This window comes from Phocoena phocoena, chromosome 1 (assembly GCF_963924675.1).
Source record: "Phocoena phocoena chromosome 1, mPhoPho1.1, whole genome shotgun sequence".
NCBI lineage: Eukaryota > Metazoa > Chordata > Mammalia > Artiodactyla > Phocoenidae > Phocoena > Phocoena phocoena.
Genome location: NC_089219.1, coordinates 129,068,212 through 129,086,794, shown reverse-complemented (window position 1 = coordinate 129,086,794; position 18,583 = coordinate 129,068,212). Strand labels below are relative to the sequence as shown.

Below are 18,583 nucleotides of genomic sequence, written 5' to 3'. Positions count from 1 at the left end.
TTCCACTACTTAAAGAACTTACTCTTTTTAATGGCTGTATAACGTTCCAATGTAAGGATATATTGTGCTTGATTTTTTTTTAAGTGTAAAGTTTTTTTTAAATTATGTGTAACACAGTTATTTAAGTCAATAAATTTTTAAGGAATTTCACATGTTCTGATTCTTTCCACTGCCAATCACCTTAGTTCCTCCAAACTCATAATCTTCAAGATAAAATAGCCCTTTCAAAAAGAAGTTATCATGTAAGTCAGCCCACAATTCTTTTAGTTAGGCTTCTTTGATCTCCAACGAAATATGGACACACTTCAAAATTCCCCACCTGTAATCTTTAGGATCCAATTTCCTCAAGCGATTTACTTTAGGACCATGTTTAGGGTCAGGAGATGGACCTGCCCGGTTCTGAATTTGACACACTCTAAAAATGTACTAGGTTCAAATCATATTCACTCCTAAGCCATCACACCCTAGAACAGTACAGATCACTGGGATATGCCAATACCTAAGATAAAAAGTTTTTTAGGTTTTTCATAGTTTACTTGGCAGCTCTGTCTTGTAGTTCTTTCCCACAGATCTAACAAGTAGTTCTATAAGTAAAGGAAACCACACAGTTAATCTATGAGGCGTTTCCAACGATTTTGTGCTTGATTTTGAAAGCGGTTGGGATCATCTGACCTTCTCTCTCGCTCCTGGACTTAAATATCTTTTTTCCTCTTTTTTCTTTAGGTTCATACTGGTTTAGGGAAGCACATTCAGAAAATGACACTGGACAAGCTGGGAGGCCTCTGGTGATGTGGAGCCATCTTCCTACCTGCGGGAATGCTGGATCCAGGAGTCGTCCACTGGCGGCGGTGCGGGCGTGAACGTCGTGGATGTGTTGATGTCACCGATGACCACGAGGGCTTCTTTAAGGGCTTGGTACATTCGAAGCATCTCATCCCTGCGCTGAGCCTGTTCCGCAGATTCCTCCATCAGAGTATTTTGGTCCTCTGAAGAATATAACTGTGCTAGGAGCTCAGAATTTATGAAATCTTTAACCTGCCAGGTCACCACAGAAAAGTAAAAAATGGGAATGAATGAGTGACTGAATGATAAACTGGTTCATAGCCTGTGGACAAAGGCCACAAAAGTCCACTCTGGGAAAAGGGATGCATTGTGCATCTATTTATGCTTATTTTCTTCATTATCCTCCCAATGCCAATAATAGTTTTCCTCTCAGTTTTATGGCTGTTGACAGTAAAGAAAAACATAGATTAGTTGAAAAGAGGGCCAAACCTCACCATCGCCAGAACAGGGCCTGTTGGCTGTACAAGCATTTCTGCAATGTTATCTGAGGCTGCTTGGCTTATATATAGACAAGGGAAGGTACCAGGAGGTAAGCAGTGGTATTTTCAACAGGAAACAATGACACACAGAAACCTGTGTAATAACACAAGTTATTCCTTCCTTGGTATTCCCAGCCCTTTACCTAGCTTTTACCAAAATCACTGGAATACTATTAAGACCCCAGGTTTCAGTGTTGTTTCAAAAGTGGAATTAGCACCAATAAGTGAGTATTTATTAAATACAGAATCGTATATAATTATGCAAGTTGATTTACAAAGAAAAAGTGATATATTCTCTGCTTTCTAGAGCTTAACAGTGATGAGGACTGACATAAGGTTCCACAGTTAACAGATATATGAAAACAAACTAAAATAAGAAAAATTCGTATGAGTCTTAGGGGAGGGGCATTTTGTGGCAGGATGAGAATGGAGAGGATGCATATATTGTGTAGCCCTGAGGGAGAGAGAACCAATCATTATATTTCATCAAGTCTAAGACACCACTGATTTTAAGACACACCAGTCTTTTATGTGCCACTAAGAAAGAAAAAACACCATCAACTAAACTACAACAGAATGCCAAGATGTCATTGAGTGTAACATGCATCTTCATGTTAGAAATGTTAAATGTGAAAAAAGTGAATGTGAGAATCAATGAAATCCAATGTGCCTTTACAAGTTATCTGATTTAAATTCTCACTGCATACTTATGAAATGTGTATTATTATCCCAATTTTACAGATGAAGGAACTGAATGGACTTCAGAGAGTTTAAGTAACTTGCCCAAAGTCACACAACATTAAGTTGAACCCCAAATCTTCTGACTTGAAGTCCAGTGCTCTTTCCATTAACCCCCTTGCCTCACTTTGAGTGCTTAGAAAAGATAATTTATGTTTAAGCATCATTATTTTAGTGTGGTGCACATGTATGACAATTAACTTAAGCCTAGAAAAATAAAGCAACTTGGATTTTTCAGTTTCTCTGTTAAATGAGAAAGCTAGTGCTTATCTAGAGTCACTGGCTCTAAGAAAGGCCAAAGTCCAGTATATTTAATTGTTACTAATTCAAGTAGACAACAGAACACCTGTCAGATGCTCAAAATTCCTGGGTTGTAGTTACATTTGTAACTCAGAGATGACAAGACTCTGAAACACATAGCTTCACTATTTTTTAAAGGTATCAAACCATGTAGATAATTCTACTAATCCGAAAATTCAGCTAAATCACAGCTTTGTTGTGGTGAAATAAAAAGTGTTCTCTGCACATATTCTGTAAACCAGGAGTGATTTAAATGTGGAAGCAATCTAATACACAAGATGTATTTGGGCAACTGTCTGGCGGAAGGGAAGGTTTATGTGTGATAGCTGTGGAAGGTAAATTTGGCCAGATAACCCTGGGCCAGGTGTCAAGGCCTTGAATGTCAAGGAAAAGTGCTTGAACTTTATCCACTTGGCAATGGGAAGCCATGGAAGGCTTTTAAAACAAGTAAGCGAAATAATAAAAGAGAGTTTTAGGAAAATCAAGCTGGCTGTGATTGGAAAATAATTTGCAAGTGTGGTAGTAGAGATAAATCTGTTGGAAGGCCATTGCAGATCATTTATGAGATGATAAGGGTTTAATTTAGTAAGTGGCATAGAAAATATGGGCAGATATAAATGCCATTATAAAGGAAAAACCAACAGGACTTGGTGCTGTTTGGATGTGAAGGGCAAAAAAGAAAGGAACAAAGACACCTCAAGCATTGAGGTTTGGGTGAAGGGAAGTCAAAGAAAGTCAGATTTAGAGAAGATAGTAAGTTTGGCTTAAGAAATATTTCATTCCCCTCCTTGAAGATTTATTTACTGCCAGACACACTTGCAGGTACCCAAGGAGTCATGCACGCTTGCACAAATCTTCCACTGTGAGGTGTGTGTATCCACTTGGAGAGATGATGCAACTCCAAACTCAAAACCAGACAAGTTTCCTGGCATTGACCATCAGTTGGGTTAAGCTCTTTTGAAGCTTTACATCTTCCTGGAGTATCACTTAGAATCTATTAAACACAATTTAAAAGAAGATTCTTCCAAGAATAGATTTAAAGCAGATCTGAATTAAGAAGCAACTGTCAAACAAACCACAAAATAAAATAGTAAGAGCCTGCTTCAGCATTTTGATCAAAGATCTGCCTTGAATCAACTCTTCCACATCAAAATGTTACACACTAAAACTGTAACATAGATGGATAGTTGGATAGTTGCCTACTATCCAACAGATTTGGCAATGTTCTGAAATAATATGAATAATTTTAGCATGAGAGAAAATGGCAATATAGCACAGTGGTTAAGGGCATATTCTTTGGAATCAGACAGCTCTGAATTTGACTCCTAGCTCTAACACTTATTGTTCTTGGACAAATAATTTAACCTCTTTGAGTTTCAGATTCCTGATCTGTAAAATGAGGTTAAAGGTAGGAGCTGCCTCAAGAGCTGGTGGAAGGGAAAAAAAAAAAAGAGTTGGTACAAGGATTCAGTGAAAGTGTGAATATAAATTGCCTAGCATGATGCCCAGCATTTAGTCAGTGCTCCATCAACAAAAGCTGTTCTTTTTACAGTATATAGTCTAACTTGGCGTTAGGGATGAAGGGGTAGGAAGTTAGTGCAACAGTGCTGGCATCAAGTGACATAGTTCAACATAAAGCATAAGTTAACGTTTTATTTTGCACTTAAGAAAACTTCTAGAAAGACTCTTCTCCTCCTGCTAGCCTCACTTTCTAATGCTACAACTGGAACAAAGGTGGGGGACTTCGGGGAGTTTCCAGACACTTCAGGGACTTTCTGAGCAGTTTGTATGTCAATGGTACAAATATTTAAACCAAGGATTCTGCACAATTGGAGGGCAAGTGGATCTCTTTTACATGATAGCATTTAGAAAATACCTCACAGAACATGACATAAACTAATTATACTTGGATGTGAGATTTGAAATAATATTTATGCCTTTAATTATAACACCTTATAACCTATACATCTTTGTGTGGTTCACCAAAAAATTCTCACACACAAAACCTCATTCCAGTTCAAACTCTACAGGCTAGATAAACAGGCATTACTGCACCATGTCGTTCTGCTCAGTGTAAAGGAATGTGAGGTCATTAAAAACGTTCCACATGTTTTCCTCTCTTTCTTACTTTAACCCTTCTCTAGCAACCTGCAGTATTTTTGGATCTGTAACTTTCTTTGTCTTTATTACTACAACCATTTTAAAGCCTTCACAAATAGGAGAGGCATTTATAGAGTTTTCATACAATTCAGTTTACTAAGGAGACCATTTCCTTAAAATCTCTGTTTTGAGACAGGAGGAACTACAGAATGGGACAGTGATAACTCTCATTCACGTGAATACGCACATAAAAATTTAATTGAGATGTTTAATTTTGTTTAGTTTTAGAGAGGGACTTGGGTAGAATTTTGTGATTCTTTGAGATCTCACAATTCTCTCGTTTCCGCTTAAGGCTGCTTTACATTTCTGAGGGATTTCATTTTGCTAAAGACAAACGAAGTTTTCCTTCTTTAAAAAAAAAAAAGTAACATCCCTTGACTCACAAAGGTCGAGAAAAGAAGACAGACGCACAAAAAAGTACGCACTGTATGATTCCAAAGTTCAAGAACAGTTAGAACTCATCTACAGTGTAAGAAAGCAGGAGTGTTTCCCTTGGTGGGGAGTGATAGGGGAGGGGGAGAAAGAGTGGGGCTTCTGGGTCCTAGTCAGGATCTGTTTCTTGAGCAGGATGCAGAATTCTTGACCCGTGGAAACAAATCAGTGCTCTGGCATTTAAGATGTACTTTTCCCTCAAATAATGAACATTTAAAATAACACTCTACTTCACACACATTAAAGTTACAGTAAGTTTTGAAACTAGGGCACATGTTACTAATTTTCCACCAAAGTATCAATGGCCAAGGAGAGTGAACCTGGACCTCCAGGGGTCCAGGGGCACAGGCTCCAAGTGTGAAATGCCTCTAGGTTTCATGCTTGGTTCTTAAAATGTTTCATAAAAAAACTTTACATTCTATTTTGTATTAGCTGGGTTTGTTTGAATATGAGGAACAATGTTTTAAATTACTTACTAGTTAAGATACAAAACATTGTTCCTCATATTCAAACAAACCCTAATTAAATCTTCAAGTAAAATGAACCCTCTGGGCGAGTCACTTAAACCTCTTGGGGCCTCAGTTTCTTCATTTGGAAACTGCACAAAATCATGAGTACCCAGCAGGTGGCTATTCTGTTCAAACACAGAATTGTGTGCCCCTTAGCCAGTAATACTTTTCGAATAAAACTGGATCCACTTTCTTGATTCTCTGATGGAGAACTTCTGGTGGTGTGAGCTACAGGGAAGAGGCCATCAAAATATGCTTGCTGTGGGGCATTATATGTGTGTTTTCTTTAATGTACCGAACAAAACTCTGTTTCTTTGCCTGTAGCCTGTCTAGAACAACCGCCTGTCGTAAACTTGCTATTTCTTTGCGCTGCTGTTACCTGGTATGTTTAAGCAATGAAACAGCTGCTGCATTTCAATAGACAAAGGCTTACAGTATGTCCGAGGGGAGGCATTTATTGCTGGCTTTAAATTTCTTAAACAATTCCATATGGAGACTTGAGTGGCAGAACGCTTAATGTAAACTTTCAAAGGAAACTGCCCACCAAATTCTGAACTTTATGAAAGTTGGCTGAAACATATTCTTTTTCAGAAGGCAGAGTAGTCACTCCCATTTCAAAGAGGAAGGGCCACAGCACCATTTTCAATAGTGATAGTCAACAAATAGAGGACCCGGCTTTAGGCATTTATTGGTTCTAGAGGAACAGCTAGCTTTCTCACCCACAACCATTTGTAGAAACAGCAGGGTTAAGTGGATGGAATTCAGAATAAGGAGTCAAAGTATGTGTTTTCTTGTTGTGATTCTATGATTAATTCTCTCACTTGAAGATCTCTTCACTTTAAATAAAAAAAAAGTCAACACATGCATGACACAGTGCTGGGTGTTCACTGTGTTTCTGTCCCTGTACTCAAAAGGAATGAACAAATTGTTCTGGAATGAACAAAAAGGGCTCAGACGTTCTGTACAATAAAATGCCATGAGAATATGAGTACATTTTAAAAAAGGGATTTGTATTTTTACATATACATAATTACATATATAGATTTAATATATATATTTTATATATATAACTATATACTCTTACATGTGTAGTAAAAAAGTGGATAAAATAATACCCAAAGAAAAGCAGTCATCCTAGATGTGTAAAACTATTTTCTGGTAGATATGAAAAGTTAAATTCAAACAAAGATAACCATAACTTCATAAGAATCCAGCATTACATAATGTTTTTGCTTTCTCCTTATTCCTATTAATCTCTACTTCAAGGTTTGACCTTGGAGATCAGATCTTAATTGAAGTCTTCTTTCTCATGACTCTTATGTGAGGTCTCCCTGGAGACAATTAGCAGAACTTTACTTCCACGGATAATACCCTGTAGGTGGGGCTTTTGCCATTTCATGAAGCAAGTGAGCACACCAGTGAGACGTGAGGGCAATTACCCTCACGTGTGTGTGTGTGTGTGTGTGTGTGTGTGTGTGTGTGTGTGTGTTTCTTGAGAAGGTGAAAGTAGGTTAGGTCTGCAACAGGTTTTTTTTTTCCTTTTAACTAATTTATGTCAAGCCACTCCTCACAGCTATAGACAGGAAGTGCTATTTCCTGTGCTGATGATATAATATAGTGCAGAGCAGGGCAGCGTTTGAACTGATGGCAGCACTAATGACTCTCAGTAAAACAGTGAAAAGATAAATGATACTTAATCAGGAAAATGTTTAAATAAGCAAGTGCCTGGATTCCACGGGCAAAACAACCTGAACTCATTTAAGTGAAGTTAAGAGGGTAATTTAAAAATAGACTATTTGCTTAGTACTTTATATTTTTCAAAATGGCATATAGTCACACTTATGATGTTCTCTGACAACTCTGTGGGGTAGTTCAGCGTTCTTAGTGTAGTTTTAGCAGTGACTGAGTTCAGATCAGAGGGGCCAAATGATTTGCTTCAGGTCACACAGCAGGCCATTGACCAAGCTTAAGTATATAATTTATAGTTTCCAATATATTTGCAATACATTGCTTACCTGCTGATGCATCAAAGCATCCTACTGACCTTGTTTGAATAAACAGAATGTGTACAAAAACAGAGTGAGTTAAAAACAAGATTGCTCCCGTGACTGTTTGGGGCTTCTTGAAGTCAAGAAACTCATAGATCATGAATAACAAATGGATTGTCATACTTAGAATTTTGAAAGGAATCTTTATATATGGATAATGGCTATTTACAATTCTTAAGTAGGCAGCCATATTAGTTTCTTACAATTATACTTTTCATAGTACTTCCATATATACTATCTTGTGGAACAAATCCCTAAGCCAGGTACTTTTTCTATGATTCATATTTCACATATGGAGGAAATAGGTAGAAATAAGTTAAGGATTTGTCTTAGGTTAACAGAGTCTGTAGCAGAGCCAAGCATAGAATCCAGGTTTCTCCTAAATTCTAGTGTGGGGCTCTTTTCAGTACTTTACCATCTAATTTTTATTTGTTACAAGCAAATGCTCATAATATATCACTGATTTAAATAAGAAGGTGTCCTTAGAAGATAACTAGGAATAAAATCGTTGGTGTCTCACTTTTCAAGAGTCAGAAAAGCCTGCTATAAAACACCTCATTATAGCCTATCTTATCTAAAAGATAAGTTCTCAAACAAATTGTGATGTTATTTACACTTTAACAAAGTAGCTAACAAAAGGACCAAACCAGACCATGTAATTTAAGTATCATTTTCCGACTGCTATAAAAATAACCATGAAAAGGGAGCGATTCTATGCAATATAGATCAACAGATGGCTAGTCTAGCAGGCACTTTGAGATCCGTGGCTCTTTCATCTTTACCTTAGAAAAGAAAAGGTAACTGACTTTGTAGCCAAGGGCACAGGGCAAAAAGCCCTTTCCCATGTTAAAATAGCATTCCATAGTTTTTAGAAGGTGAAAATAATCATATTACCATATTCAGTATGTGTGTGTATGCAGAAGAGAATAAATATCTTTTCCCTTTAATCTCAAAGTCTAGGAGCCAGGGTATCTGGTTTTATTGCTGGCTTTGCGACTAATTTATACCCTGACTGGAGTATTTTTGTTCTGCTTTATTGTAAGCAAATTCACACCCTTCTAGAGGAGACAGCCAATAGGGAATACCACTGTACTGTATCTAGAAGTTGTATGTTTTCTTTCTTAAGTTCTCTTCCACTCGTCAGTCACTTACCACTTGTAATGGAAAATGATAAGCCTAGGTGATAGGTATTTCGACCATCCAGAAAATATCACAAAGAAGCTGAAGAGAATGTGAGCAATTTCCACACTAGGATGGGTTAGAGGTTAAAATGAGACAGTTTATAATCACTTACATTATTGATCATAAGATGCATTATCGTTTTTGGAATTAGGTCTCGGATACATTTGTTGATAATAGACATGTAGGAGTCTACGAGGTTGCGAATGGTCTCCACTTGCCTCTCCAACTGTGGGTCCATGGAAAAGTTTTCTGCTTGGCCATTCTCATCATTTTCAGTCTAACAGAAAGGAAAGCCAAACATGGATTATTTTACATTTATTCAGAAGAGAAAAATACCAGACATTATCAGATGAAAGACTTCTGTTTACTGAATTTGGAGTTGTACTACTAGATGGTAACATCTTTATCTTATCAAACAGCCATTAAGTCTGAAAAGAGATCAGAACCATGCAGTTATTATTCTACCTTTAGCCTGCCACAATTGAGGAAAAGCAAGTATTGTAATTCTGAATGAATGTTTAGATGGATGACCAGATAAACAGTGCACCTAACAACATACCTCCAGAGAACAATCTAATCTTAAGCCATTTGCAAGCTGGCCAAAGAACTGAATCCAAACATATGATGCAGATGTACACTTCTGGGAGGCGTCTCCAGGGATCCTATAGATTAGAAATAACCTTGGTGTTGTTCTGGAACTCCTAGGCCTGCTCTGGAATGGATCAGCACTTGGATCAGTCCAGATTTAAAACTAAATCTCCTAGGCCTGGCCTGGAGCCAAAATAAGAGATATAGGGGATAATTCATTTTTCCATGCTCTTGCTGGAATTTGTTATATAAATTCATGCTTCTGTCATCACTACTAAAGGCTGGCTCAACTGTGAAAAACTTACAGTTTTAACTTCTAACTTGTTATTCTTTGAATAAAACAGAACACATCCACACACAAAGCATTTATTTCTGCAACATGAGAGAAGCATCTGTTTTCTATACTATGGGACTTGAGTTAATTAATTTTGGCTTATCCACCAGAGGCTGGGCTGGAATGGCATCTTCATCATTAAGGACTGACCTATTGGCTTGGCATTGAAATCAATTTAGAACAAATGGTCTCCATTTCAAGTCAGGTTGAACCATCTAAGCCCCAGAACACGATAACAAATATTGTTAGTGGTCTGGCTACTTTCTAGCTTTGGAAAGATTTAATTATGAGTGCAAAAAATAAAAGGGGAAAATAATTTATTGCTTCCAATGTGGACATGAAGTACTTTTCTTTGGAAATGTACATACTTTGATATGCCGGGTTTTTAATCATCCAATCAGTTCTCGGCAAAGCACCGTGCTGAATCGCTTAAAGACATCTATAAATAAGCGTTAACTTTCGATCAATAGGCATGTGTGAAAGGCATATTTGTAGGCTACAAAAGTCAACAATAACAAAGGTAGAAATCAGTTCTAAACATTTATAAGGGCTTCTGTTGCTCTTCTAACACCTTAAAAATATTAAAATAATATCTGCTCACTCTAAAACACAGTGGTCACTTTCCAATCCTGAGAGTCTGGCCCCATACTTCAGGGTGACAACTGGAGGACATTTCTTTTTTTTTTTAAACATCTTTATTAGAGTATAATTGCTTTACAATGGTGTGTTAGTTTCTGCTTTACAACAAAGTGAATCAGCTATACTTATACATATGTCCCCATATCTCCTCCCTCTTGCTTCTCCTTCCCACCCTCCCTATCCCACCACTCTAGGTGGTCGCAAAGCACTGAGCTGATCTCCCTGTGCTATGTGGCTGCTTCCCACTAGCTATCTATTTTACATTTGGTAGTGTATATATGTCCATGTTACTCTCTCACTTCATCCCAGTTTACCCTTCCCCCTCCCTGTGTCCTCAAGTCCATTCTCTATGTGTGCATCTTGATTCCTGTCCTGCCCCTAGGTTCTTCAGAACCATTTCTTTTTTTTTTTTTTTTTAGATTCCACATATATGTGTTAATATATGATACTTGTTTTTCTCTTTCTGACTTACTTCACTCTGTATGACAGACTCTATGTCCATCCACCTCACTACAAATAACTCAATTTCGTTTCTTTATATGGCTGAGTAATATTCCATTGTATATATGTGCCACATCTTATTTATCCAGTCATCCGATGATGGACACTTAGGTTGCTTCCATGTCCTGGCTGTTGTAGATAGAGCTGCAATGAACACTGTGATACATGACTCTTTTTGAATTATGGTTTTCTCAGGGTATATGCCCAGTAGTGGGACTGCTGGGTCATATGGTAGTTCTATTTTTAGTTTTTTAAGGAACCTCCATACTGTTCTCCATAGTGGCTGTATCAATTTACATTCCCACCAACAGTGCAAGAGGGTTCCCTTTTCTCCACACCTTCTCCAGCGTTTATTGTTTGTAGATTTTTTGAGGATGGCCATTCTGACTGGTGTGAGGTGATACCTCATTGTAGTTTTGATTTGCATTTCTTTAATGATTAGTGATGCTGAGCATTCTTTCATTTGTTTGTTGGCAATCTGCGTATCTTCTTTGGAGAAACGTCTATTTAGGTCTTCTACCCATTTTTGGATTGGGTTGTTTGTTTTTTTGTTATTGAGCTGCATGAGCTGCTTGTAAATTTTGGAGATTAATCCTTTGTCAGTTGCTTCATTTGCAAATATTTTCTCCCATTCTGAGGGTTGTCTCTTGGTCTTGTTTATGGTCCTTTGCTGTGCAAAAGCTTTTAAGTTTCATTAGGTCCCATTTGTTGATTTTTGTTTTTATTTCCATTTCTGGAGGAGGTGGGTCAAAAAGGATCTTGCTGTGATTTATGTCAGAGTGTTCTGCCTATGTTCTCCTCTAAGAGTTTTATAGTGTCTGGTCTTACATTTAGGTCTTTAATCCATTTTGAGTTTATTTTTGTGTATGGTGTTAGGGAGTGTTCTAATTTCATTCTTTTATATGTAGCTGTCCAGTTTTCCCAGCACCACTCACTGAAGAAGCTGTCTTTTCTCCACTGTATATTCTTGCCTCCTTTATCAAAAATAAGGTGACCATATGTGTGTGGGTTTATCTCTTGACTTTCTATCCTGCTCCACTGATCTATATTTCTGTTTTTGTGCCAGTACCATACTGTGGAGGACATTTCTGAGGCATCTAACTGCTACTACAGCAAGAGAGAGGATTAGAAGTTTCAAAAATAACAGTCGTTTCCCTATACCATTTCTTTTTAAAGGGTCTTTGGTCACTGAAGGAATTAAATCAGGTAGTTCCTTATTTTTATTATTAATTTGTAATATAAGCACAATAGGATCTGGGATAAATAGGTAAAAAGCTAAGGTCATAAAGTGGTAAAGTGATAGAGGGAAGGTCAGCCATGGCAGTGAAAAACCAATTGTTTTCCCAAACTTCTTTCCAGGGCATAAAAACCACTGCAGATTGTGTTCCATGCTGAGCCCAAATTCTAAGAATCAGTGGTAACTGCGATGTTGTTTTAAGGGTATTGTATTTGAAAGTAAAAACTTTAGGTTCAAATCCAGGCTTTATCATGTAGTGGTTGTGTGGCCACACCTCACTTATTTAATGTAACTGAGACTCAGCTTCCCCATCTTTAAAATGGGAATACACTTCTCTGGAAAACTTGTGGAAGTTAAATGAGATAATGCATATGAAGTAACCTAGCCAAGGGTCTTGTGGGTGCTCAATAATGTTAGTTTCTTTCTTTCCTTTCTGAATATTAATGGAATGAGTTAGAGAGCCACTTGACTCTCAACACACATTATGGAAATTTAAGTTGAAAAATTTGAGCACAAAACATTTTCAATTCCAACCATATAAAAATGGCAAACTGTATTTTTTTATACCACCATATTTTCTGCAAGCTAGTCCCTTTGCCTGGAATCCCCTCCTCCCATCTGTGAAGCTCTTTCATCTTTCAAAACCCAGCTCCCCCATCACCTCTTCCAGACAAACTCCCGATGGCCCTCAGACCCTCCACCGCTCCCTGTACTGTACTTCATCTGTGTCTTGTACTACTGTTTATTATTTTATCCAGCCTAATTTTATACTTCTCCACTATTAGACTCTGGGGTCTTGTTTCTCTCTCCCTTCTCAGCACCTAAAACAGAGCTTGATGCACCAGAGAAAGAGGAGAAGCAGGAGGAGCTGACACTACAAAAGGGTTTACCTAAATCAAGAAAGCTGCCTAGAGCTTCCCTGGTGGCGCAGTGGTTGAGAGTCCGCCTGCCGATGCAGGGGACACAGGTTCGTTCCTCGGTCCGGGAAGATCCCACATGCTGCGGAGCGTCTGGGCCCATGAGCCATGGCCGCTGAGCCTGTGAGTCCGGAGCCTGTGCTCCGCAACGGGAGAGGCCACAACAGTGAGAGGCCCGTGTACCGCAAAAAAAAAAAGAAAGCTGCTCAGTGCATTTCAGGATCTCCAAGAGTGCCTACTTGTTACAAAAATTGGAGATGAGGGCTTCCCTGGTGGCGCAGCGGTTGAGAGTCCGCCTGCCGATGCAGGGCACACGGGTTCGTGCCTCGGTCTGGGAAGATCCCACATGCCGCGGAGCGGCTGGGCCCGTGAGCCATGGCCGCTGAGCCTGCGCGTCCGGAGCCTGTGCTCCACAACGGGAGAGGCCACAACAGTGAGAGGCCCGCGTACCACAAAAAAAAAAAAAAAAAAAAAAAATTGGAGATGAGAGAAACCACAAGTTGATGAGTTAGGATCCACTACTACTTGATCATAGTGAGGATGATAAAATGATGATGAAATTATGTATATAAGTGAGAACACATGACCTACAGCTTTGTGATGAAAACATCTTTTACATAAAGTAATATAAACCTCCATAATGGATAAAGTACAATTCAGTTTGTCTCTCTGATCTGAAACATACTGGGATTTTGCTGTTGTATTTAACAGAAGGGGGTGATGGCATTTCAGCATCAACATACTACCTCTCCCAGGAACATTTATTGAGCACTTACTGTGTTCTAGGTACTGTGATAAGCACTTTACATAGATGATCCACACCACAACCTTAGGAGGTGGGTACCATTGTTATTGTCAACCTAAGCGTACACTGAGGCTCTGAGAGCTGACGCGTTTTCAATAAGTGTAAGATGAATATAATATCCAATTTCTGGTTTTCCTTAGGTATAAAAAAATCAAGAAGTATTATGAAACAGGGGAAAATCTATAATATATCAAGTTAGCTTCACAGATAAAATGATAAATGTAAAAACAGTTTCTAGGAAAAAGATGTCATTTTAAATACTGATATTTGTTAAAAAAAAAAAAAAAAAGATTGAGCCAAAAGAGAAAACCAGAATAAACAGCATTTATTAAAAGAACCTCTAGGAACATGAAACACCAGGAAAATTATACCACCATTCTTATTTTCATATAGAAACACTGAATCTCCCCACTTCACACTATTCTTATCATTTAGCCTTGCTTTAATTTCTGCATATAAAAATATGCAAAAGACATTGACATTGACTTTCTGAAGTCAGATGCAAATAATAAACAAAGCATTGGAGTGAATGGAGAACACTGAACGGTTTAATTCTCAACATTAAAAAAAAAGAAACGTTCCAGAATAACCAGTAAAACAATTAGAAATTCTCTTTAGTTTTTGGAAATACTAGTAGACATGTAGTCACGTGCAAATCTTAACTACTCTGCTAATACCATGGGCATGATGGGGACTCACAGAATTCAAAATGCAAATTTAATTTCTTTTCTGATTTTAGAAAGAAAGAAGGAGTAATTTCCCCTTCCAGTATGTCTAAGATGAATGGGGAAAATGTACATATGTAGAAATTTTCTTTTAACTGAGTAACTGCAGAGAGCAAATACTCCCTTTTCTCTAACTCCAGTCTTAAGCAAATTCTCTATCATTCTCTTTTCTGTATGAATACTGTGTATGACTATGTATTTTTTTCTTTGTTTAAACTATAGGATTGCAATAGGATTCTTTGCAGTCTAAGCACTGAAGTGACAGCTGTTTATCATTATCCTCATCAAGGGAATGTAAAATAAAAATAGTAATTTGTCTCTGATCTTTGAGGCAAAAAAGAATGGTCTGCAAACATTTAACCTTTTATGTGCAGGTTCATTGATGCTGTTTACAAAATGTGAATAATATTGTGAAAACCAGCTTTCTTCTGAAAAATAACAATGGACAGCCTTCCTATTGTAAATTTTTTCTAAATAGCTTTTGAGAAATCTAATGCAATTTAAACAATCAAAAATAGCAACTTAGCACTATAAATGTAAAATTGTTTATAAAAATTAATATTATTTGCACGTATTCAAGAAACAGCCTGCTTTATAAAATTTTAATTTAAAAGCTTTCTCCTAAAGACTTGAAACTTTAACAAGTGAAAGAATGATAGAGCCAAATCAGAAATAATTCCCACAATACCTCAAAGCATCCACTATAGAAGCTCTGGGCTTGATCAGGATATCTATTTTTCATATGTTTTGTTTCTGTCTCCTTCCTTTCCTTAAAGCTCTTACTTAATTATGTCATAGGCTTCTTTGAGGATCATTGAAACCATCTAAATAAGGCTGGTGACTGCAACTCTTTAAAAGTAGAATAATAGAAATCCAAAGTATTCTGGCAATAATATGCACATAAGCATACTATTGCGCTAAAGGGGAGTTTGCTGCATCTCTTCTCAGCAGTGGAGAACTTTGGGAGTTAATCTACAGATCTACACAAGTGATTTTTCCAGATAACCAATGCTTGCCCCTTTTAAAGCATCTTACTACTGTTATACAATTCTCCACTCCCTTTAAAAAAAGGGTAAAAAATATCATTTAACTTTTCTTAGTGAAGCAGGTTGTCATTCTGAAAATACTGTTTCCATGGTAATGCTGCTTTGAATTTTCTAGCCCTAAAATATGGAGAATGTTTCACTAAGAACCTTTCCCCACTCCCAGTCATTCACTTCTGATTTGCAGAGGCCAGAAAGGCAGGCAATGAAACTTGTGTAAAAAAAAAAAAAAAAAAAAAACAGTGGGAGAAACATGCTCCAGGAAGCCTTTGAGGATAGTCTAGGCTACAGTCTGGTACTTTGGGGCAGGAATTTAATTATTATTTCAACATAATAAGTTTATATTTATGAACTTACCTGTTCTCTGGAGAATGCTAATACACAGTCTCACTATAGATTATAAAATAGTATGTGATTCGGTGTTACATTGCTTAGTGGAGTTTATAGGTGCTGTAAGAATTCAGAGAAGCAGAAGATCAGGGAGGCTGGGATGGGGAGTTACGATGGTCTCACTCTAATGATTTAACTTTACTTCACAGCATTCACTAATAATTGAGAAATCTCATGCAATTAGATTAAGGGAGAGAGAGATGAGTCAAAAAATGATCCATCTTCATCCTCTCTATTCTATCACAGGTCTTGCCATCCCTCCTCTGTTGGTAGACCAAATATAAATTTGGGAAGCCTCCTCTCCCCCACTCTCAGTCCTGGTGGTTAGACGGGACCTCACTGATAGGGCCAAGTCCCCCCAAATACCCATCTGGCCCGGCCTCTGTGATGGTAGACGGCAATGTGACCAAGCAAAGCCAATCACAGCACATCTGTCAGAACTCTTAGCAAGGAGACGTTCCCTTTCAGTTAGGATGAAAACTTTTTAAGATGTAAGCCTGAGGGCTAGCCTGTCTCAGAGCGAAGAGGGGTCAAACCTGCCAGTGAATGAAGTCAACAGAGAAAACTGCATAGCTGAGACATGGAGAGGGGCAGATATTTAAAGACATTATTGGAATGTCTGGATCCAGCTGGGACAGCTCTGTCTACCTCTGGATTATACAGTTATACCAGTCAGTAAATGGTTTTGTTACTTTTAAAAAGTTGAGTACACTTGAATTTAATTTCTGTTACTTATGCCCTAAAGAGCCCAAATGAATAAAACACTTAGATATTCATGATGTCCTCTCAGCCTAAAACTTTTTTCTTACACCTCCTCCTGTTCGTCCTTCACGGTTTAGCACGAATGTAACACACCTTTGAATGCTGCAGCTAAAACACAACACCCTCTGAACATTCAGTTTAGATTTTTTATCCTTTGTCTTGTATCTTTGTTAGGTATGTAAATGTCCATTTCCCTAACCAAAATGAAAGCTTCCTGAAGGCAGGGATCATAATGGTTGATGGCAAATCCACAAGAAAAAGGCGAAAGTTATAGGGCTAAAATGATGCTCAGATAATCCTTAGAGGATACCATTACTACATTGATGCATTCTTGTTACATTACTACATATATTAGTTAATGGGCTATACGTTTCTTTTTTTCTTCAACCAAATTGGTAGACTGACTTCTACCATATGGAAACATTTCTACATTGAATGTTATGAAGAAAAAAAATCTCACTAAATGACAGTTAAATGTCATAGTTTTCAAACGGATTTACATTCACTGACCCATTTAATCCTACAGCAAGCTTATGAAGTAGATATTATTATTGTTGTTGTTATTGTTGTTATTTGCATTTTACAGATGAGGAGACTGAGAAGCAAACTCACTTGCTTAAAGTCACTTAGTTAATAAGTGGTAGAGCGGGGATTCCATACAGATATTCCAATTGCAGAATGTATTCTCTTAACTGCTATATAATATTACCTCTTCTCCATTCTTGATTAGGGTGGGGTTGATACTCACCCCACCAACAGAAGTGATCTACAAATACCTTGAAATGAAAGATGTACTTCCAAATGCTACTAGGATGACCAAATACAGTCCTGTGAGAAATGCCTTATAGACGTACAACAATTCTTCATGATGTTGGTCACAATGAAAGCTCTTCTGTGATTCAGAGCGATTCTTTTCATGCTGCTAATTCTATAACGTCACTGTCATCACAGATGTTTTATACTCAAGTAACCAAATATTATGATCACAAGATAAATCTTAGTGGTTTCATTTGTAAGAAGATAATACCTGAAGACTAGGAACAAAAATGACCATCTCAAAAGAGTAATCTATGCTTTTAGAATTCTACTTTTCTTATCTAAAATGCATAACTGCAGGGAAATTTCAAGTTATTACATCCATCATACCATTTGTTTAACAGATATTCTTAAAGCTCATTCATTTTAGAATCAGGGTATTAAGGGATCATAAGGTCTATGCAATGAAACATTGGGTCTTGTTATAAAGGCTGAAAGATGGACAAAGATGTGAAAGAAAAATCATAAATATTATAAAACAAAATTTATCTATTGTTTCATTCTTCAGAAATGTTTACATGGATGAGTACTGATGCGTCACAGTAAAGTTAATAAAGTCCTAGAGAAAGCAGGGGCAATAAAATTCAAGTATTATGAAAACACTAATTTAGTTCTTCCTTATATTATGAGGTAAATAATCTTAAAAGTTCAATATAAATACAGTATCAATTGCTTTACATGCAAAAACATGTAAAAAACAAACGAAAAAGAATGCAATGGGTTACAAACACACAATGGTAAAACCCTTTAGGTAGAATCGTTACTTCCTTCAAGAGTGTAGGAAAAAAAACGAAGCCTTTAAAGAAGCAGCTACAGTCAAGGGTTTTAAATTTCTCCAAGGTCCACTGAACACTGTAGTTGATAAAGCTGTCAACCACAGAATTCTAATGCAGAATTCCCAAAGGCCTCAAGATAACTTTTTCATCCATCCCTACAAATGAATTAGTGAGTACACCTTGAGGGCCCAACAGCCTTACCAGACGATCCAGGTAAAACATCTAAAAGCTGTTTTAGACAATTTAGATTCGTTTCTGTTAATATGAGAGATGAAAGTAAAATCAGAAGAAATTCGCCATGTTGAGATATTGCAAATTTCTTGTTTCCAACGTTCAAAGGTAGAACATTTCTGGTGACA

At 37.4% G+C, this 18,583-nt stretch overlaps 1 protein-coding gene and 1 non-coding gene across 8 annotated transcripts in view; both read right to left on the bottom strand.

Annotated features, from left to right (window-relative positions):
* DNM3 (dynamin 3) overlaps positions 1-18,583 on the bottom strand; it is a 574,033-nt gene that overhangs the window by 30,446 nt on the left and 525,004 nt on the right. For all 7 annotated transcript variants that reach the window (XM_065883171.1, XM_065883141.1, XM_065883152.1 and 4 more), the window contains 2 exons: positions 8,804-8,968; positions 809-1,035 (listed from right to left, as the gene is read on the bottom strand). In XM_065883171.1, coding sequence (XP_065739243.1) covers positions 809-1,035; positions 8,804-8,968 — 392 coding nt within the window. The remainder of the gene's footprint in view (positions 1-808; positions 1,036-8,803; positions 8,969-18,583) is intronic.
* LOC136140997 (small nucleolar RNA SNORA18) lies at positions 544-678 on the bottom strand. Its single transcript, XR_010657693.1, has one exon. It is a non-coding gene; the product is annotated as a small nucleolar RNA SNORA18 (small nucleolar RNA).